The 14,236-nt window shown below is 42.4% G+C and overlaps 1 protein-coding gene across 1 annotated transcript in view; it reads left to right on the forward strand.

Moving 5' to 3' along the window:
- kmt2a (lysine (K)-specific methyltransferase 2A) overlaps window positions 1-14,236 on the forward strand; it is a 48,417-nt gene that overhangs the window by 7,732 nt on the left and 26,449 nt on the right. Inside the window, exons 2-11 of the mRNA XM_038283997.1 lie at window positions 1,424-1,496; window positions 1,947-5,194; window positions 6,580-6,757; window positions 7,302-7,530; window positions 7,861-8,552; window positions 8,793-8,863; window positions 8,961-9,197; window positions 11,275-11,421; window positions 12,781-12,879; window positions 13,133-13,253. Coding sequence (XP_038139925.1) covers window positions 1,424-1,496; window positions 1,947-5,194; window positions 6,580-6,757; window positions 7,302-7,530; window positions 7,861-8,552; window positions 8,793-8,863; window positions 8,961-9,197; window positions 11,275-11,421; window positions 12,781-12,879; window positions 13,133-13,253 — 5,095 coding nt within the window. The remainder of the gene's footprint in view (window positions 1-1,423; window positions 1,497-1,946; window positions 5,195-6,579; window positions 6,758-7,301; window positions 7,531-7,860; window positions 8,553-8,792; window positions 8,864-8,960; window positions 9,198-11,274; window positions 11,422-12,780; window positions 12,880-13,132; window positions 13,254-14,236) is intronic.

Below are 14,236 nucleotides of genomic sequence, written 5' to 3' on the forward strand. Positions count from 1 at the left end.
GCTAATCATGTTTTGGGTGTACTATTCCTTTAAGGTGAAAGGGTGATGCATTGAAAACCATTCTTCTAGAAAAACTGAATATTTTAGGAGAAAGGGGGAACCATGTCTTTTTTATCCCAATTCCAGTGTGCATATTGCAAGGCAAACAAGCAAACAAGTGTGACATCACTACTATCTACTAGTGCACTTGTTCCATGTCACAAGTGCACAAGTTCCATGCCGTGCCGTGGAGCGAACAGCAGGCCTAGTGTTGCTGTGCTGTATGTAGTGGGCCTGAAGGAAAGATCTTGTTGATGGTAGGAGGCCTGTTTAGTTTGGAATCTGGCAGGTTTTCATACAAGTGTGCTGAAAACTTGGAGCCCTTTTATCCTGGATTTCAACTGTTGTTGGTGGTCATCATGCTGTTTCCTTGTCTCTCTTCCATTTTTTGCCTCCTCTCTATCCTCCTACTGCAATTCTCGGGTCGTCACTCTGGTGTGCGCGCCTGCCTTGGTTGCTCTTTCCTCCCCCGCATCCTCAGTCATATGTTGTGCTTGTTTACATCTTGATGTGCAGTTCAGTCAAAGAGTGCTTCTACTTTTTTAATTCTATTTAATTTATTGCAAATCCCATGGTATAAGTAGTATCATGAAGTATATGTCCGGAGTTCCTGTGTGCTTTTTTTGGGATCTGAGCGGTCGGCTTTAGGATCTGGCTTCCTGAATAGCATGTTTTGATGTTCTCTACTCTATCTCAGCAAGTTGTAGCCTTACTGTTGGTACTCTGCCTCCCATCAGCTCTGCATCACCACTACAGAGTAGGAGCAGCTTGCTGTGAGAGAAGAGAGGATACTGGCATTGGTGCGAGGCGGGGGATAAGGAGAGAGAAGTGTAAAGAGAAGATGCTTGAATGCATTATGTGGAGTGTCAGATGTTCAGATTAATGTTGCTTGCCAGGGCAAACAGCGTTATTTACTCTGTATCATTGCAGTTTATTTATATATAGAACAGATATAGGACAGTTTTCTAGCTTTAAAAAAAAACATTTCAGTCTGCATAATTCTTTTCAATGATATCTGCACCATTGGCAAGGTGATGTAACTCCAAGGTAGTGCAGAGTCAATCTGATTCTGTGTGCACACACTTTGAGAGCAGCCTCTCTCCAAACTGGGCCAACAAGATCTCAGCTGCATTGCCACACACCTCTATAAATAAACATGATAAAAAGACACACTCACCTCCACTCTTAGACATATCCCCTGTTAAAAGTAGCAGAGCTCAGAGGATCCCAAAGAATCTGATCACCCCTGATTTTTTGACAAACGCAGATCTCACGGTTCTGTAATAGACTATTTGCTTATACATCTTTAATCTTGTATAACAGTCCTTGAACCTAAAGGTATTTTTTTTAATGATTCTTCTAAGCAGTTTTGGTTCTCTTGTAGGATGAAGTGTTTGGAGGATTTGGTCCATCTGAAGAACAAACAGAAATACAGAGTCTGTCATCATCCTCTTCAGGTAATAGTAAATTAGACTTAAAACATGGTTCCAGATCACTCTGAATTTGGTTTATGCTTTTCCCAGGTCCAGATAATATTGAAAAAGAAAACCAAAAATTGAAGAAATATTTGAATTTCTAGCTTTATTCCGCATCCCAATTGCCTTAAGATTCCAACTGTCTGTTTATTCTTTTATCTATATATTGGTGGTATTTTTGCATGCTTCAGTACTGAAGCCTAAACTGTGTGTAAGCACGGTTCATTGTGAACCTATTTGCTTTATATTTCAAAAAGGACCACGAACCGTTCAAATCTGAGACAATTGGTTGGAAATTGGTTTAAAAAAAGGGTAGAAACCTTTTGCAAGTGAAATAGATTTCATTTTTATAGATATGATTTTTTTCACAATGTTTACAGCAATTTCCCAGATGCTTCTAGGTGTCTGATGTATTTTGTTCTGTTTCATTAGAAGGAGTACCCCTTCAGGAGAAGAAGCCCAGAGGCCGTCCACCACGAATTCTCACTGCTCAAAAAGCTGCTGCCAGTCTACTGCCTGACTCATCGTATCCCTCTCCAACGCAAGTGAAACCTGATGGCCCTGAAAGGCCCGCAGAGAAAGTGAAAAGGCTGCCTGGGAGGCCACCTGGCACAAGTGAGAAACGAAGGGGCCGACCCCCATCTTCAAGCAGCAAGAAAATTTGGAGTACTGGCAGCCATGCATCTCCAGAGGACAGTAGGCAGGCTGGATTTGAGCTGGGTACAGATACAGAGGATGAGAAGGACAGAAAGGGCAACAAGAGATTGCCCGGGGGCTCTGCGCAGCCTCATGACACTGAGGCAAAGCTTCCCAAAGCAGGACGGGGTGAATCCAAAGCTAGCTACCTGAAGAGGCTGACAGAGACCAAAACCACCCCTCTCAAGTCACGCCTCAAGACTTTGCCTGGTGCACCCAGACGCAGACGTGGCCGACCACCATCAGTCGAACGGCTCAAAGCTGAAACAGCAGCTGCAGCACAGCTGTCTGCCTCCATGGAAGGCGGGGAAGGAAAACATAAGGCCTTCAGGGTGCGAGGTGGGGACAGAGACACGGAACCACACAGCACAGAGCAGCCCAACGTAAGGAACATGGATGCTGCCGAAAGCCAAGACTCTTCCAGTCTACCTAGCTCTCCGTCTGCCACTAAGCCAGGTAGGCCAGTAGGCCTCAGGAAAAGCCCACGGCACAGAAAACCAGTTAGAATTGTCGCCCCTTCCAAACATACTGATGCAACCATCGCCAAACAACTGCTGCAGCGTGCTAAGAAAGGAGCACAGAAGCGACTGGAGAAAGAAGCTGTTGGAATTGTGGGGAGAGGGTCAGGAGGCGGCGAGGCTGGTATCAGGAAGACCCAACTCAAAAACATCCGGCAGTTCATCATGCCAGTTGTCAGTACTGTTTCCCTTCGCATCATTAAAACTCCCAAGCGCTTCATTCAGGATGAGGGCACTTTTGGATCTCCACCTACTGTTGCTGCATCTGCCCAACCTACGCCCACAACCTCCTCATCCCCTTCTCCTGCCCTTGTCTCTGTTACTTCGGTGGCTACTAGCAGTGGAGCAACTGCTCCTGTCGAATCTGTCCCTTCGTCATCTCCTAGTCCCGTCCCCGCCATCCCAACAACAGCTTCTGGTCTGCTGGGCACTAACACCAACACTGCAGCCAATGGGAGATTTAGCCATAGTGCACAATCTTGTGGTTCAAGTGCTGTATCACAGCATTCCTTGCAGCTCTCCTCAGGAGAATCTTCCAGGTCCAGCACCCCGAGCTTGGATGACTCCTCGTCGGACTCCCAGGTTTCTGAGGGCACACAAGCTCTATCAGAGCCAGAGGATGACTCTCCTTCCTCACAGGGAGAGAGGAAGGCCAGTCTTTTAAACAGCTCAAGGCCTACCACACCTCCGTCTGAACCAGAACATGTGCTAGCAGAGGGAATTCGGAGGGGTCGAAGAGCACAGGGGACTGGCCGAGGAAGTCAGAAACAGAGGGTGAGAGAGACGGGAACGGCAGGAGTTAAAAAGCCTATCATTAGCCCACCGACAGGGGTACTGATGTCCTCCTCTTCCCTTGGAAATTCGCAGCAGGCATCATCCACAGCTTCTTCCCCCTCTTCACCCCCACATCCTCCTCTCCTCACTGCTCCACAACCAATATCTGCTTCCTCCAGCACAGCTGCTATTGGCGAACACCACCCTCAGCCGTCATGGATGCCTCATCCCATCCCACAGTTTATGTCCGTACCAACAGGGCTGCCAGGCTTGTCGGACAAAAGGAGTCGCTCAATTTTGAGGGAGGCCACCTTCACCTGGACATCCCCCTCCAATTCCTTTGCTAAGTATGCCAAGGAGGGCCTCATTCGAAAGCCCATATTTGACAATTTTCGTCCTCCACCTCTTACTCCCGAAGACGTGGGGTTGCTGCCTCAAGGTGTCCCAGGAGCAGGGGGAGCTGCTCCAGTTGCATTTCCGGCCCCTGGTGCTGGAGCAGGACCAGGAGGCCGGCTGTTTTCCCCCCTTCATCCCCATTCGCACCACCAACACCCCTCGTCATCCCGGTTTGATGCACCCCTCCAGAAACGCTCGCTGCTCCGAGCGCCACGCTTCACACCCAGCGAGGCCCACTCTCGAATCTTTGAGTCAGTTACCCTGCAGTCTTCTTCAGGGAGCAGCCCCGGCTCTCTGTCCCCTCACCAGACGCCTCCTAGTTCCAGCAGAACACTGCGGCGCAGGAGACGACTGGTACCGGGAACACATCGTGGCCACCCACGGTCTCCTTCTCACCCCATGACAAGACGAAGCATCCAAATCAAAGGTGCCTCTGAGGTGTCTGCGCTGACAGGCTCTGTCTCCAGCAGTAACCCCAGCTCTTTGCAGGGGGTATCTGGAAGTCCACTATCCACGAATGCCTTAACGTCTCCCTTCACCTTCCCCAATGTCCCTCGGGGTCTGCACTCGCAAGGAACACCTGACACCAGAAGAGGTGGACCAGGAAACCCATCCCCCTTGTCAAACACATCATCATCCGCTTCTTCCCCTCTTTTCCCTCTCTTTCCTTCGAGCTCTCAGGACACTGGGCAAGGAGGTGGGAATGCTGTGAAGGAAAAATGCTCATCAACTTCCCAAGAACCAGTTCCAAAGGAAAAGGAGAGAGAGGGTGAGAAAAACCGTGAGAAGGAGAAGGAAAATAAGAGGGATGGAAGGAAAGATTTGGAGAAACGAGCTAAGATGTCCACTCCTGATGGCTCCCCAAATGCACCTTCTGGTTTGTTTAACATTGATGGGAGGGACTCAGAAGGCACGGTTGCTCCCAAAAAGACGCCTGGGAGAAAGAAATCCACATCAGTTGATACAGTTTCTGACACTGCTTCCTTAGAAGTCAGAGGAGCCCATTCAATGTCCATTGCTAAAAGTCGCCACATTAAGAAAGGAAGACTGTCTGACAAAGGGACAGAGGTCGAGGAAGCAGAGAAGGAAAAAGAAAAAGAGAAACGAAGTACATCTAACCAGCAGACAGCCAGCCTTCCAGGGCAGCAGGCCAGACACACAGTCCCAGTGCAGACAGAAGCAGGACAGAACCCTCTGACTGACAAGCGACTGGTTGGACTACTAAAGAAGGCCAAAGACCAGCTCATCGCAATAAAGAAGAATAAGCTGAAGCCTCCTGAAGAAACTAAGGTCCAGGTCAGTTTTTTTTTTTCCATTTACATAACTTAACTCTTACTTCATTTTTCTGTTTCTCCCATTTAGCCACAGGTAACGATGAGTAATAACGATAATGATGCTTTGACTACATGCTATGAATAGAAACCTCTACATGTACTCAGACTGAAATGAGATTGGAGGAAAGTCCCACAGAAAGTGTTTTTGAGGGGAATTCTTATCACACAGAAAAAAGAACTAGATGTACTTTTATTCATTCAGAATGCCTTTCTTCCATATGCATAGACTGGTAGCTCTCTCTCTAAAGCAGGACTTGCAGTTTAAAAAAAATGTAAGCAAACCAAACACATACACTGGAAAAAATCAAATCAAAGACAATGCATCAAAACATGTAATGTCTTATTTTAAATGCATATTATCTAATTATTTTATTTTAAGAGTAAAAATACTCATTCCATTGGCAAACTATTTAATTGACCTACTCAAATTAAGGGTAAATACACTTTAATAAATCTTACTTATTTCTAGATTGTTTTTCCAGTGTAGCTTTACACTTTCACACCCTCCTGCAGCCTGGATAAACTGCAGACAAAACTTGACAAATCTCTGCCTCTTCTACATTTTTGGAAACATCTCTCTGATACTGTCTATAAGGTGATCTTTTTTAGTGTTTATCACCCAGCATCAACTTCTCCAGCATCAACTCTAAAAAGAGTTGTCAGCATGATATGTTTGTGCATATTAGGGGTGTCCCAATACAACTATTTCATTTCCAACACTATACCTACATTCCATACAGATATTGACTCGATACAATCTTAGCACTAAGATCTTTATGCTTTTATTACTTATTTTGTACTGTAGAATGATAGAAAAGGTTTGATCAACTAAAATTACTAAAACAGAGAACGGTCAATAGCAACAGGTATGCGAATAACAGACCCATATAATATTAACCCATGAGGTAAAGTAACTTTAGACAGAAGCAGAATGTTTCTATTAGCATGAAAATATCAGAGATTTTAGATGCAGGCCAATAAAACCCGATATTGTTTTTTTTGGCTTGTATTGGACCAATATCTGATCTTAACAGCAGATTGGGGCATCCCTAGATGTAGATTGAAATTACTTATTAGACAAAGAACTGATCATTTATTTTTTGGATTGCCTAATAAAACTAAAAAGTCCAGATTTTAGTCACCAGTTTGAATACTCATTGCATCTCTACTTTCACTAAAAAGCCATATCCACCAAGATGAAGACACAGTGGAGAACTGTCCTGGTATCTGTTCCACATAGAGCCTTTCTCTGCATATTTCTGTTATGTTTTTTATATTTATTTTACTATTTATGCTACCATCTAACACCTTTATTCAACATAGTTCATGTTTTGTGTTCATACGCAGGGTCAGGAGAGCGACTCTTCAGAGACCTCTGTCCGTGGTCCTCGCATCAAGCATGTGTGTCGTCGTGCAGCTGTGGCTCTCGGTCGTAATCGGGCCGTGTTCCCTGACGATATGCCCACACTTAGTGCCTTGCCTTGGGAAGAGAGAGAGAAGATCCTATCTTCCATGGGGAATGATGGTGCTGTTTTTCTTTACAACTTCTATTCCAACTTGAAATTTAAAAAAAAGAGTTTCTATTGATAATGCTTAAGTTATAAAGCGCCTCCTAATAAATATGAATGGGTTTTATGCTGATTAATTTGTTCTGAGTACAGTTTTTTTTTAGAATTTCTAGCATAATTTTTCCATGTAGTCATGGATTTGCATAGGGGCAGAGAAATCCACTCGTCCAAGAAGCAAGAACACGGTGAAGTGTTGGAGGAGTGAGAGGAGTTGGGTTGCTCTGTTCCTGTTATTTTTGACTAGTTTTATGTCATCTTGGGGAATTAGAATTTATGTGAGGTTCTTGGCACCCCAGGAGATTTGGAGTAACCAAAATGGGTACCCACAATTTCTTGGTCATCAGTATTCTTTCATTTGAAAAGCAGTTGGCTTCATTCTCTTAAGTTTTATAGATTTGCTGATCTTTATGTCTGATTTTTTTTTATCAGATCAACCCCAAACATAAAAGTATGATATCTTACTCTTAATGCTAATGTGTTTATGCTTTATTTAACCCACAGATAAGTCATCAGTAGCAGGCTCAGAGGAGGCAGAGCCCCAGTCTCCTCCCATAAAGCCAAGAGAGACACGACAGAAGGCTGTTCAAGAAGCTCCAATGAAAAAAGGCCGTCGGTCTCGTCGCTGTGGCCAGTGCTCAGGCTGCCAGGTTCCAGAAGACTGCGGCGTCTGCACTAACTGTCTAGACAAGCCCAAGTTTGGAGGCCGAAACATTAAGAAGCAATGCTGCAAGTGAGTCTTAGCATATGGGTTGATCCATCAAGAACAAGCTAATGGTCCGCCTGTCAGAAAAGCAGACATTGAATCCTTTCTTAATCATGCTGCTCTCAAACACTATGATGTCACATCTGCTCTTAACATAAATGGTTAACCGTTTAGGGAAACAGAGTGTTGTTGAGAAAATTCCTGTTTGAAAGTTAACAAAGTTCTGATCACGGCATTAAAAATGTGAACTCCCTTCTATATTAAACTCAAAGAAATAGTATAGTTTAGTAGTGTTTAGTATTTATCTATTTTTAAGAGGTAAAGTGTTTGTTTTTTGTTTTTATTTCCTACCTCCAGGATGCGAAAATGCCAGAATTTGCAGTGGATGCCCTCAAAGATGTTCCTCCAAAAGCAAGGTAAAGGCAAAAGGGACAAGAAAAAGAAGTTTCCCGAGAAAAAAGAGGGTATCAATCCGGTAAAGTCCCCCAGTTCGGACTCTGCCTCCAAAGCTCCTCCCGCTCCTTTAAAAGATGATCCTGCTCAGAAAAATAGCGAGACTCCCCCTTTAAAGCTGATAGAGGAGAAGTCCAAACAACAGCCTCTATCCAAGCAGTCGTCTCCAGCCGTCAATTTGTCGCCTGCTCCAGGCGAACAAACTCAGACCCCAGGCGTGGTCTCATCCCAGCCTCAGTCTCCACCGCCGACTCCAGACGCCAAACAGCTTCCAGTTACAAGTGGCACCTCCAGTAAAAAGGGGCACAAACCACACCAGTCTGTTCAAGCTTCTCCCCCTGCATCTTCGTCTTCACCTTCTTCCTCATCCTCGTCCTCATCATCCTCCTCCTCCTCCTCATCGTCTTCTTCCTCCTCATCATCTTCAGCCCAGAACTCCCCCTCACAGTCCACTCAGTGTCAGCAACTCCCAGAGCAATGGCCAACCCCAAGCCAAGCACCTTCAAAGAAAGATGGTTCACCCAAGATTTCTCTGAGCGAACCCAAGAAAAAATCCCAACAGTGCTCAACACAGCAGCAGAGCTCAGCCATAACAGGTAAGAGATTGGTGACTTTGTTTTTCTCCTGTAATAAAATTTGCCCTGAGACCCAGAACTGGGCTTAAAACAGGGGCTGTAGTCCTTGATACCACCTTCCTGTGTCTGATTTCCTACCTTTGGAGCATTTTCTGTCCGTCACTACCAACCTCTAGTGCCTAAAGAAATACACGTTTCAATGTACTTGTTCTGTTGTCATATTCTGCTTAAGTCTTTAATCATTGCCCTTGTTCGTTGTAGACTCAAAAACAGCAAAGAAGTCAACCTCCCGCACTATTCCGCTATCTCCAAAACAGAGAACAAAAGACAAGGTAAGCTTTCGCAAAGACATTTTATATTCAGAAATGGATATTTATCGTAGATTACAAAAAATTCTTTCTCTCCCTTCTTTCACTTCCACACCAAAAGCCGCTGACGACCAAACCGACCAGCAGCAGTACTTTAAACTCATTGAGCACTCCCTCGACTAGGGACCAGGTGAAGTCCAGAGCTCCCTGCGACGGAGTGCATCGTATCAGAGTGGATTTCAAGAGGGACCATGATGTGGAGAAGGTTTGGGAAGCTGGTGGACTCAGCCTGCTCACCTCTGTGCCCATCACATCCAGGGTACTCTGCTTCCTATGTGCAAGCAGTGGAAATGTTGAGGTAACAAAAAGAGTCACTTTATAGAATTATATCAATACACATTTTACCTTATAACACTTTGTCACATTACATCACAAGTTGAAATGCATTTTATTGGGATTGTATATATAGACCTACAAAAAGTAGTGTTTTCATGTGAACTGGAAGTAATAAGGATACATGACCGTATCACTGCACCTGCTTTACTTTGATATAAAGTAAACTTTGAAATATAGAGCTGTCACCGGAGAAACCAGTCGAACTGGTTAAATAAATACTTTGCTGTTTTATCTATTAAAGCTACAGTGTGTAATAATTACAGGGATATAAAATCAGAAATTTAATATATTATACATAACTATGTTATTTATCATCACCTATGAGCTCAGCCTTTTAACCATAATATTTGCGTTGCCTTAGAATTCGTTATTTATAATTACATAGGAGCGGGTCTTGCAGCCATGGGGGCAGACATCTTTGCGCTATGGCAGCGCAGAGCCAACAAACTAGCGATTGCGAGATCTCCCATTACGCTCGAAAATAACTACGGCAAGTTGAGAGAGATGAACTGAGACGGTACTGAACAGTAGATGGCAGTATTATGCCTGAGAAGCGTTTAGTCTTCCTGAAACCGAAGAAGAAGAAGAAGCAGGTATACGGCGCTTCAGTAACAAGAAAGGTGAACAAGGCGGCAGGCGTGAGTGACTTTGCAAACTGTTTGGCACTGTGTGGCCAAACATCAGACGAATGGAGGATCATGCCTACTCTGTATCACAACGAAAAGCGGCGGACACCGAACCCCCGTCATTTAAGAAGCGGAAACACGACGAGAATAAACGCAAGAGTGACAAGAAACGACAAAAAACACGGATCAACATTGGCACGGCATTTACACGATGGAAGTCACTGATGGAGGAAAAAGGTTTTCAAAGTGACGCTCAAGTTGCCAGTTTTCTCTTGGACAGGTAATTAATCCTACACACACAATTGTCTAATATCACTGCAGTTTTTGGAGTACAGGATGCTCAAACCTGTCTAAAACAATAACATGCTGCGTGATGATGCTGTTACTCTCCAGTATACTTATTCAGCAACGTCCCTGACGTTTCACAGGTAATGATTCAGTAATTTTCTGTAGAATAATTTTCTGGATATATACCTCGGTTACTTCTCTCCGGCTCCTTTGGAGATCTTCAAGCCTTTCCTCCTCTGCTCTCACCCCGCTGGCTCCCCTCTCTCGCCTGGCCCCAGCTGCACGCCCACCCCGGCCTCTCTGCCCTTTCTCTCCCTCTTCCTCGCCTTGTAACCCCCGTGCCACAAACAAGACTTGGACTCTGTAAACGGGGAATATATATTCTTCCAGTGAACACAATCTCGCTGTTAAACTAATGACTACAATTACTTCGTCTGTTTATATCACCATGCAAAGCAGCTCACCAAAACGTCACAACGACGTAGAAAAAATAACGGGTATATTTATTATCTAAAGTCTACATGAAATCTATACCCTACACAGACTAATTAAATACTATCTGTAAAATTATCTATGTAAACAAACCTCATCCCTTGAGAAGGTAGGTGATTCCGACGTCATGGAAGACATTTTGTCCCGTAACGCTCGCCGCACTGTTGGGGGGGGAGAAGCGGTGGGGGGGAGACGTTCATGTTGCTGCAGTCTGCAGTCTGGACGTTAGATGTCGCTGAAAATTACACACTGTAGCTTTAAAAGCCTGGCAAAAAAACACTGCACAGCATCCTGATCCCATCATCCCTATGGTAAAACCATGGTGGTGGCAGCATCATGCAGACCAGGAGGTGGCAGCTGTAATCACAATTAGAATGCTTTGATTTCAGAATTGCTGCAATAAATTGAAGCAAAAGCTTTTCTCAAAGTAAAATTAATAAAAAAAAAAAAAAAAAAGGTATTGCACATTTTTTTATTGTTCCATTGCATAAAATCCCAATTATTGTTTTTAAAACATTCAAGGTTACTTTTGCAACCAGTTTAAGTAAAAAAAAAAAAAGAATGTTTTAAGATTTTTATTTACATTCATTTTCTGTGTATTAATTCTAACCTCCATTGCCCCCCCCAACCCAGTTTGTTTTCTGCCAGGTGTGCTGTGAACCATTCCATCTCTTTTGTCTGGGGGAGTCAGAGCGCCCCCTTCAAGAACAGTTTGAGAACTGGTGCTGCCGACGCTGCCGGTTCTGCCAGGCCTGTGGGCGCCAGCACCAGAAAGCTAAAGTAAGCCTTTTAGTAGAGTCTAAAGCTCAAGACAAAAGCAGACTGAGTGGACTGACAGCGTAGGGAACCTCCTGAAAGGAAAGATGCTCACTAGTCCTGCCAGCACGCTACATTTAATCAGCTTTCTGGCTTCCTGCCATTCTTATATTATTGCACTCACACGCTGTGGAAAATCTGCACAGTGTGAGTTTTGCATGTGTGAACATATTTAATCTAAGCGACTCAATGAAGCCTCTGTATCCATTACCTCTTATCAATGGGTTGGTTTGTTATGTGTCAATCTTTATAAAAGATGAAGGATGTGTGCTGGAAGGTTCAGAACAATTATTTATTTTAAAAGAGATCCTGTGCAAGAACAGAAGTTTTTTCTCAGATCTTCTCATACCCTATAGAAAATATATATATATATATATAGCTAATACGATGATGTTCTGGTAACATTTACAACATTAGAGAAATGGATCAACATTGTGGTTGTATTTTAAGACAATGTTTTGTGTGACATGGGAAAACAAAATAAATAGTCCACCAGTATTTCAGGTAACAAAGTATAGGCCTTCACAATCTGTTTTATGATTGGAGACAATTTTTAGATTATTAATTCATCATTACATGTAAAAAGCCAGGGAATGTCCATCCAATATTCTGGTCAGTCAGGAGGCTGCTTTACCAGAGATAAATGCTGTTCTGGGAATGTCTTAATCCTCAGGGAAATGAGTCCTGTGCCTAACTGGGCTGAAATGCCACTCGGAGAGGAAGAAGCCACTGCTCTAAAGGTTACAGTTAAAAGAGAAGATGTACATATATATATATATATATATATATATATATATATATATATATATATATATATTTTTTTTTTTTTTTTTTTTTTTTTTTTTTTTTTTTTTTTTTTTTTTTTTTTTTTTACCGAAGTCATACACTTTGAAACGCTAGTTTACTTCATACTAGGTAAAAAATATGAAATCATCTGAATATGAAGTAAGGTAGGAAGAAAATCAAAAAAAAATCTGACTTTTTTGTTATTATGATGAACTGATGGCCCTAAAGCTAGAAATATGAGGAAAATACATTCCTGTCGCGCTGTCCCGTGAATATTACAATTTTAAGAAAATTATTGCAGTTTTGGTTAAATAAATTGATCTAAACTTATAATAATAATAATTAAAATATTCAACAATCTCCTAGGATTAGATATTAAATCAAACAAATTGAAAGTACTGGATAGAATAAACTCAATCGGAAAGGCCAATGAGAAACATCTTTTTCCTGTATGAACAACTTTAAAAAAGAAAAGCTATCAGTGCTAGATTTGTTATTCAAATGTTAATATTTTCCTTTTGTTCTTTTCCACTGTAGCAGCAGCTGCTAGAGTGTGATAAGTGCCGTAACAGCTATCACCCGGAGTGCCTGGGTCCCAACTACCCCAGCAAACCCACCAAGACAAAGAGAGTCTGGGTAATGGATCCACATTTTTCTCTGCGCTCCCACCCCTTACTCGACAAATGTCACACTTTTCCTATCCTCTTTTCCCTCCACCTGTTGGTTCATTTCTTGACTTCTCAAGATTTTTCCACTTCACATCTAGCTGACCCTTCCTAGTTAGTGTCTGTCGAAACATTTTTCCTCTCATCACGGTGCCACTTTCATACTATTCACACTTTTTACTGAAGCGCTTTAGACTTCTTGCTCACATGGGTTTCCCTCTCAGATTTGTACCAAGTGTGTGCGCTGTAAGAGTTGTGGAGCCACGAAACCCGGGAAGTCCTGGGATGCCCAGTGGTCACATGATTTCTCTATGTGCCACGACTGTGCCAAACTATTTTCTAAAGGTAAGAGAAAATCACCTATCAGCACTTCTGCTGTAACAGTGTAGACATAAAATAAATCATTAATTTCAGTATCAGATAATGAAGCCTATATATTTCCTGACCTTTCTGTTAAGATGTGTAAAAATCCTTTTACTGCAGTTGCATAAGCTCACCATTAAAATTCTGAAAAATCCAACCTTCAAACTAATTGCACTGGGAAGTAAATACCACATTAAAACGGATATGTTTGTTTACAAAAATCAACATTTCATGCTTAATAGCTTGTATCTCATTGAGATAAAAGAAACTGATAATTATGTTTCTGTCTATATTAAGCTGCTTACATTGGAACCGAAAGAGATTTGGCTTTTTAACATTGTCATATCCTGAATTAAAAATTAAAACACTGAAAAATAAATCAATGCAAATCTCACACACTGTAAAATCTAACATTGTCACTGAAATAAAATGTGACCATAAAAATCTAATTATGATTCTCTCTTTTTACTCTGCTGTTTTTTTTTTTTTTTTATGAAAGATGGGGTGGGGTTAAACTGAAGGCTCCTTCAAGGCCTTTGGCTTTTATTTGCTTCCTCTCCATCTACATGTTGAAAAAAATACTCGTTTCATACTCCTATAGAGACAGGAGCATGTACCCATAGATTAACTTACAAAGGAATATCCAATAAATGAAAAAAACTGAAGGCGTGGGAATTTTAGACTTTTTCCAAATACTGGGGTGACATCCAAATTTTATTTATTTATTATATTTTCCTTTTAAATGTCCCTTTATCATAATAAAAAAAAAAATGCTCGCTTTCTTAGCCCAGTTTTTGCTTCTACAAACTGGGGTGGCAGCAGCAAATCATAGAGTGGAAAACAACCCTCTGTCATATATCAATAACTGTATATCCAAGGATCAAAGTAATTGTCATACTCTTCTTTGTTGTTCTGTGAACACACGGCCATCTGGCTGTGTGTTAGGGCAACAAATAAAGATGTAA

This window comes from Cyprinodon tularosa, unplaced genomic scaffold (assembly GCF_016077235.1).
Source record: "Cyprinodon tularosa strain WSP-4 unplaced genomic scaffold, ASM1607723v1 ctg198, whole genome shotgun sequence".
NCBI classification, from domain to species: Eukaryota; Metazoa; Chordata; class Actinopteri; order Cyprinodontiformes; family Cyprinodontidae; genus Cyprinodon; species Cyprinodon tularosa.